This window comes from Cariama cristata, unplaced genomic scaffold, assembly GCF_000690535.1.
Source record: "Cariama cristata isolate BGI_N322 unplaced genomic scaffold, ASM69053v1 scaffold4253, whole genome shotgun sequence".
In the NCBI taxonomy this organism is placed as follows: domain Eukaryota; kingdom Metazoa; phylum Chordata; class Aves; order Cariamiformes; family Cariamidae; genus Cariama; species Cariama cristata.
Genome location: NW_009608851.1, coordinates 26,210 through 33,417, shown reverse-complemented (window position 1 = coordinate 33,417; position 7,208 = coordinate 26,210). Strand labels below are relative to the sequence as shown.

The 7,208-nt window shown below is 44.0% G+C and overlaps 1 protein-coding gene across 1 annotated transcript in view; it reads left to right on the top strand.

Moving 5' to 3' along the window:
* The window catches only part of LOC104159409 (usherin-like), a 138,319-nt gene extending 131,964 nt beyond the window's left edge, over positions 1–6,355 (top strand). Inside the window, exons 32-34 of the mRNA XM_009697307.1 lie at positions 1,397–1,641; positions 3,876–4,109; positions 6,266–6,355. Coding sequence (XP_009695609.1) covers positions 1,397–1,641; positions 3,876–4,109; positions 6,266–6,355 — 569 coding nt within the window. The remainder of the gene's footprint in view (positions 1–1,396; positions 1,642–3,875; positions 4,110–6,265) is intronic.
* The last annotated feature ends 853 nt before the right edge of the window (positions 6,356–7,208 follow it).

Genomic DNA, 7,208 nt, shown 5'->3' with positions numbered 1-7,208 from the left:
AGTAGAATCTGCTCTCTTCCAGATGTAATTTCCAGATTAAGATTATCTTGAATTGTAATCCTGTCCTCCCACATTCCTCCTCAGTTTGACAATGACAATACATATCCTCTCTCCCCCCTGCATTCCACCCACCCCAGCAAGGGGCATCCGCCTGCTCCCTTCAGATGACCAACCAGCCAGTCTCTGCAGTTTCACCTGGGATGCGTTTCCCTAACCAGTTTATGAGAATGTCATACGAGATGTTGTCAGGACCCAGTCTGTAACACCTGCTGTCCACAAGGCCTTTGCCTGTTTTGTGGAAGTGAGGGAGTTTGGTGTGGTGACATCCCAGTCACTTGTTGTCCATTGCGTAGTAGATGCTTACCAGTAAAAAGTTGTTTGTTTTTTTTTTTTTTAACTCCTTAGTTTTCTGGGAAGCAAAACTAAGGTCAAACCATTTTAACTGACATTGGTTTTAATTAATTTATTTATTTTTTGAGTTGCATCTTGTTCAGCTTCTGTCTTGAAACAGACGGGCCTTGTCTTTGCACTTACTCTCTAGACTGCATTTCCCTTATATCCCTTTTCATGCTCTCATTCCATCCTCCTGCAGAATTTCAGGCAAGGCTGCTATAAAGGCATTATAAAATGTTCCCAGTTGCTCTACATCCATCACCTTCCACACTCTGCTCTTCTGTTCTTTTGATTGCCACTTGTACTCAGAGTCTGCTGCAAACTCGATCAGCGCCACTTGCAGAAGAGGTTTGCAAGCTAAGGTGTTGGAAATTCCTTAGCCAAGAGTCTGGATACGCATGTAGGATTGCAGATAACCAGGAAATCCTGTCACTGAGATTTCTTGCGCTTTCGTTGTGTGTAAGCAAAGCCGACCAAGTGGTTGTGTGTGGGTTTTTTTTTTTCAACAGGTGAGGGAAGGAAGAATAAAATGTTTCATATTGTTTGCTTTTGTATTAATTTATCACTTATTTCAATTAAGTCTTCCTCCCTCTCTGTTTTTAACTGCCACTACACAGTGCTGGAGAGAATGTCCTCTGTCTGTACCACTCTGAAACTACCATAGTCATTTCCACTCTTCAAGGTTACTTGGAGAGCCCTTTTTTCCCTTGCATTCCACCTCCACCGCCTCTTTCTCAAGAGCTGCTGATGCAGTGGTGATTTCCAGCCTAAGCAGCAATGCCAGAACTTTAAGCAGGGTCTCTTGAGGGTAGTAAGCTTTTTATTATAGCCCGCTAGCATATTGAACCATTATGCCACCTTGAACATAAGTGCAAATAAGCATATGATGACAAAATTACTTAAATTTCTGCCTAATTTATTAGCAAAGAAAGGGACAGCATATTGTTAAACACATTCGGAAATAACATTCCCTTTGTCACCTAATCCCTCTTGATTTTTACAGGTCTGATCTTGACAACACCTGGAGAGAAGGACAAAGCGGAGTCCAAACGTGTAAAATTCTACAACGAGTTGTGGTTTGCAGTGCTGATGGTAGTTCTAGGTTTGATCCTCTTGGCTATTCTTCTCTCCTTAATTCTTCAAAGGAAAGTCCACAAGCAACCCTATGCACGAGACAGACCTCCTTTAGTTCCACTCCAGAAAAGAACGTCACCAATGAGTGTGTATTCATCAGGTGAAACCCATCCGGTATGTTTGGTAAAATGCAATGTTCTGTATCCCTCATGTTATAGTTTTATCTGCCCCTGCAAACACACACACAGTTTTTCTTCCTCCTCCCACCATTTTGTTTTCGCTATTTGTTACCAAGAAGGCTGTTCAGTGTAGGAAATGGGCTGTCTGGTGTACCTATGCAGGCACAGAGAGCCAGGCTACAGGCGCTTAGTCCAAAAAGAGCCCTATGGCACCTGGTCTGCAGGCCCTGAAAAGCTTCTGATGCCTATGACAAACTTTAAATCTGGAGTCACAGAAAATGCAAAGTCACTGATGTCATCTGATGTTAGCTGACATCTGCAATAGAGCTGAAAAGGCCTTGGCACGCTGTGACAAGGCAGGTGATAAAATGTGCTTTCCAAGGAACCTTTCACGTGTTCCCAGCTATCTGTTGTGGATAGCTAACCAGGATCAACCCGACAGTCTTTGTAAGGTACCCATGAAACCGTGCCTGCAAAAAGCAGAACTTAGGTAGAGGCTCTGTTTCTTTCTAGTATCCACCCAGAACCCAGCTGAACAGCTCTAGGATGAGCTGCGTGCCAGGAGGGTTTGGGAGAGAGTGAGTGCAACCGAGGTAAAGCTAGGGACCTTCACAAAATGTGTGTGTGCATCTGTGCACGTAGAACCACGGTGGGACCACAGGAGAAGTGGGAGCAGGACTGCTGGGGAGTGATAAAGAGGAAGGCAAAGGCTTTGTATCATTTTTATTATGACAAGTTATAATTCTGTAAAAAAAAAGCTAAAGAACACGTTCCACCCTGTAGCAGAGTAGTAGTGCTATCCTACCCTTTGAGAAAAAGCAAGACAAAAGGAATATGGCAATTGTTACGAGACTGAGAATGGGAGCAGCAGTGCCTTCCATTTCCATGCTTCTTGCCAGGCACAGGCTGTGAGATGATTCTTCTTGTCACTTCTCAGCTTCTTTTTCCTGTGAGCACCAGCAAGCAGGATAGTGACTCCTGCATCCTTCACGCATTCTGTTCCTTCTTGTCTCAGTGCCAAGAAGCTGCATCTGTGCCTCAACCAAGGAGCTCTTGGAAACAATGGGATTTCCAGTGTGCCCCTTCTCCTGGCAAAGGCTAAGAGCATAAGAAACTTCTTTTTTTTTTTGGTCTCATGGTTTTGATTCCTTTTCCTCTACAGTCTGTCATGTTCTGGTGTTCCTCTTGACTTTAAAATGTCTTTGCTGTTGGCGTGCCCGCACAATTCCTTTCCATGTTCCTGTCCCTTCTTTTCTTCTCCCCTGCCCCCCCTCCTTTTTTCCAAGAAGGTCATGGACTAAAGTAATAGAGAGGAAGATTCTACATCACTATGCATCTACATCTACATCAGTTGAAGGACCTAATCTGAGAAGTTAGGATAGAGCTACTATGAAGTGGCAAAATCGCTTGTGTTTGTTTTACAAGTGTTAGTGAGGTCATGTGGCAAGCAATGCTGGCCCACGCAGTACTCGATGACCAGTTAAAAGTTTAATAGTGCCTAATCTTTGCCAGTTCCCCTACTCCCCCACAGCCTGCTCCATTGCTCCGCTTCACAGAGCTGCAGCTAATTCACACCCTCCGTAAGGACCAGACTTGTACCTGCATTGCACCTTGCCCTGTCCTAATGCTTTTCCTCCCTCTCTTTAATCTCAGTTTGAGACGATTGCTGACACATCTGATTCATCAAGCAGTGTCACTCTCAAAAGTTACACAATGCACTTTGAGGTAGAGTCGTTAGCTTGCAGAGTTGCAAAATGCGTGGTGTGCCAGATGACCCAAAGAGCATGCATGAAGCCATCTTACATTGCATGTTTCCCCTGGTGGGTGAATGTCTTTATCCTGGTCATGATAACTAAAAAAGGACGTCTGCTAACATCCTCTTGCTGTGCAAGTCTGGGCTATCATTCTGGTAGTCAAAAATCTTTGGACCTCTGCCTGTTGGCTACTTACTTTAACAAAAAAATTAGGGAGAGGGGAAAAAAAAAATCAGGGAAAGTCCTGTTTCAGAAATTTGTTTTTTCCCTTTTAAATGATATGATTGTCCTACAATGGGGAAAGGTCCATTTTTTTTAATTTTTGTTTTTTCTTCTGTTTATAACTTTGCATCATTTTTGAAGCATGGGTTTCTGTTTCTCTGTTCTCTCCCACTCCTGCTTTGGTTTTGTTCAGATAAAGTGTTTGAGACCATGCCCTTTATTTTTGATTTATTAGTTTCTGTCTTCCTTGTAGGGGCTGGCAGATACGAAAATTCCAGGAGCTGGGTCTCCCACGAGCAACCGCAGTGTCCATCTTGCATCTGGGGCAAGGAGACCAAGTCAGAGCCAGCTAAGCCGCACATATTCCCCAGCCTCTCTTCATCGTAGTGTCAGCCAGCTGCTCGACCTCTATGACAAGAAGTCTCTTGTTGAAGACTCACCTTGGGATGCCATTCTTCGCAATCATCGCGGTACTGGTCGTGGCTTGGTAAGGACTCCTGTTCCTCTGTGATGCTGTTGTGCGTCAGCTGCTAGTGATGTGTGTGTTCTGTTAGAATCATGAAATGGTCTAAATATCAAAAGCTGCTGCAGATACAACCAAAAACACCTAGAAGGACATGGTTAAAGATTAGATCCTCAAAATCCTTCCTGCCTACTGCTGTCTTCTGAAGCCGCAGGTGATCACACACTGCTCTTACAGGATGTGAGGGGGCCACATGCATCTGTCTACAGTTTCCATTGAACCAATAACTCCATGGTCTACCAGGGACATACATCTTGAAGAAGTCCTTTCTATTTAGTCAACCCATAGGCTTTGCTCTCCATGCATTTCAGCAAACATACATGTTGTGAGGAGGGATGTCTTGGCACCTTTCACACACTCAGTGCCAGAAGCAGGAGCTTGTGTTCTAGTGACTCCTGTTCTGTGACCTTGGACTCAATTGCTGACAAGACCTGCTCCCTGTCCTCTGCTCAGTCATGATGCAGAGATCATGAGAATGCTCAGATCTTCTGGCATGTGTGACGAATCACTTCAAACTCTGCTCACATGGGACTTTTGGGGGGGGGGGCAGGCAGAGTATCTGCCTTTTAATATAGGACAGGACAGGATTGGCCAGTGTCACCAACATGGACCTGAACATGCAGATGTAAGAAGTTATGATTCTCAAGTCAAGGACAGTGGAAACTTCCCTCCCTCTTTGGCACCATGAAAAAGCCTTTTTAACCTCCACCCCCCTGGTGTCTACCCTTCCCTGAGCAAATGTGTGGGAAGGGGTTCAGGGGCCATGGAGACGCAAGTGTTTGCTCCCACTGATAACCCTGATAAGGTTCCTAAAAAGAAGACAAATGAGGTGAAGGGTATGCGAGGTAGTAACAAAGTCAGATGGAGTGCGCAGTTATCATTGAGTGGATTTTCTCCAAAATGCAAAGTGAACCTACAGGTACAGGTTAACCTGCCAGCCTCCACTCTGTGGCTCGTATACTTTCTGAGTTAGCAGTATTGTGACTCAGCCTTGAGTCTCTCTCTCAGAGCTATCACATCCTTGCGATTTAATTTCTTGGAAACTAACAACCCACCCAGGGTGTACCTCTATATGATCTCATTAGCCAAAAGAACAGCTTCCTGAGGCTAAGAGAAGAAGCTCTTGCTCTGTTTCTTTATCTTGTGCTAACATCACGATTTGGCTGAGCTTGCAAACCCCCCATACACACGCCGGATGTTGGTACGTTAGAACTGGTTTACAGAATAGTCCAATGAGTTTCAGAAGTGGTAGGAGCAGAACAAAAACTTCCTCTCACTTTTGGTGGTAAACCACCCTGACAGCATGAGCTCAGCTGCTTTTTAAAATCAGCAGATATATATACAAGTCAGGCTCTTCTGTTCACCCTCTGTACATTTACATTTCCCTGAACCTAACTGTCTTTGCTCCTGGGTTGCTCAGCTAACCTCTTGCAAACAAACCTCCTGCAATGCTTTTCGCTCAGTTCTTCCCTTTATTACACTCCGTGGCTTAGGACTGTCAGCAAGTTTTGTTCACCCCTTTGTCCATCTTGCAAATTAATACACTGAATGGTTGAAGTGGCCAAGGACACATACCCGCAGTAACACTGCTGGTGAGTTCTTTATGCTATGGAAACAGGCAGTTTATTTCTCTCCTGTTTTCAACTCTTTCTCTGGCTCAATGCATTAGCATTAGTGCAGACAGAAGAAGCTCAGACCTTCCTTTAGAAGCTTGAAGAAAATCTTACCTAAATCATGGGTGACGTGGTTGTTCCACAAAAGAAAAATACAAACATCTATTCTTTTTCTTTTCACCTCTCCAAGTTCCCCATCACACTGTAACAAACACTATTTTATTTACCATTTGTCAGATATATCTAGTAATTGATTACTTTTTTTTTAACTTACTGCTTACTATGAAAATCTAGTTGGTTTCGATTCAGGTGCTTGAATGCTTTAGGTTTTTACCTCAGGCTGGCAGGAATGGGAAAACATGTAGAGAAGTAGAAATGCACTTATTTATCTGACTATTTCAGAAGTGTTTTTTTTAGGAGGTGGGAGGAAAGAGAAATGAAGGAATCACTTTTAGTCTGGTATAGCTTTGGCTTACATGCTCTTTTTTTTTCCCGCCCTCCTAACAGTATCTAGATGAAGAAGATCTTGTCAATGTCATCAAAGGCTTCAGCACGGTCACCAAGGAGCACACCACGTTCACTGACACCCACCTCTGAAGAACACACCACCTTCTCTAGAAAATGGAAAGTGGGTAACTTGCCAAAAGCAGCCTGCATGGCCCTTGGGGGAGAAGATAGGGCTGCTGTTTCCCCACCCCATGCCTACTAGTTAGAAAATAAAACTGTTTGTTGGGAAGGGATATGGGGGGGTAAGTTGGCTTTTTTTCACCATCTCTTTAACCGTAAAGTAAAAACTGTGTGTTAGCACTGACATCTCGGAAAGGTAAAGAGAACAGTTTGAAAATCCCTCAGTCACACAGTAGTAGAAGACTGTGAAGGTAGAGGCTCTTGTCTCTCCTCCAACTTTCACAGCTGAGGAGGCTTGTGGGGGTGGGAGGGGGGCAGCATGTTTGGTAAGGAAAAGTCCTTTACCTGTCCAAAAACCAGTGTGTGGCTAAAAGGGGCATTCGTGGCAGGATACCCGTGTCTTTTCCTGGCCTGACAAAAGCTCCATCACAAAATTATGTTCATGCACAGGTGAATAAACAGCAAATGAAGGAATTCTTATGGAGTTGCTTTAACCTTCGCGTTCTCCCCTTCCCTATTGCCCACCCTCTCGGCTCAAGTTTAAAAAAAACACAAACCAAAACCAAACCACAAAAGACCTCCACCATTAATTAATGCTTAACTCCAAGCATGCTTTTTCAGAGGTAGAAAACCTCCTAACCCACTCCCTATTAAACACTTGCTGTCACAGCGTTCCCTTTTGCTTATGTATTACTAATCTACAGGCAGTAAAATTTGTTCACCACCCACAGTAAACTACAAGCAAACAAGCAAGCGGCCAGTGCAACACAGGTAGGAAATATCATGTCAAGGCACTTGTAATTGAGAATTATTATACCATGAC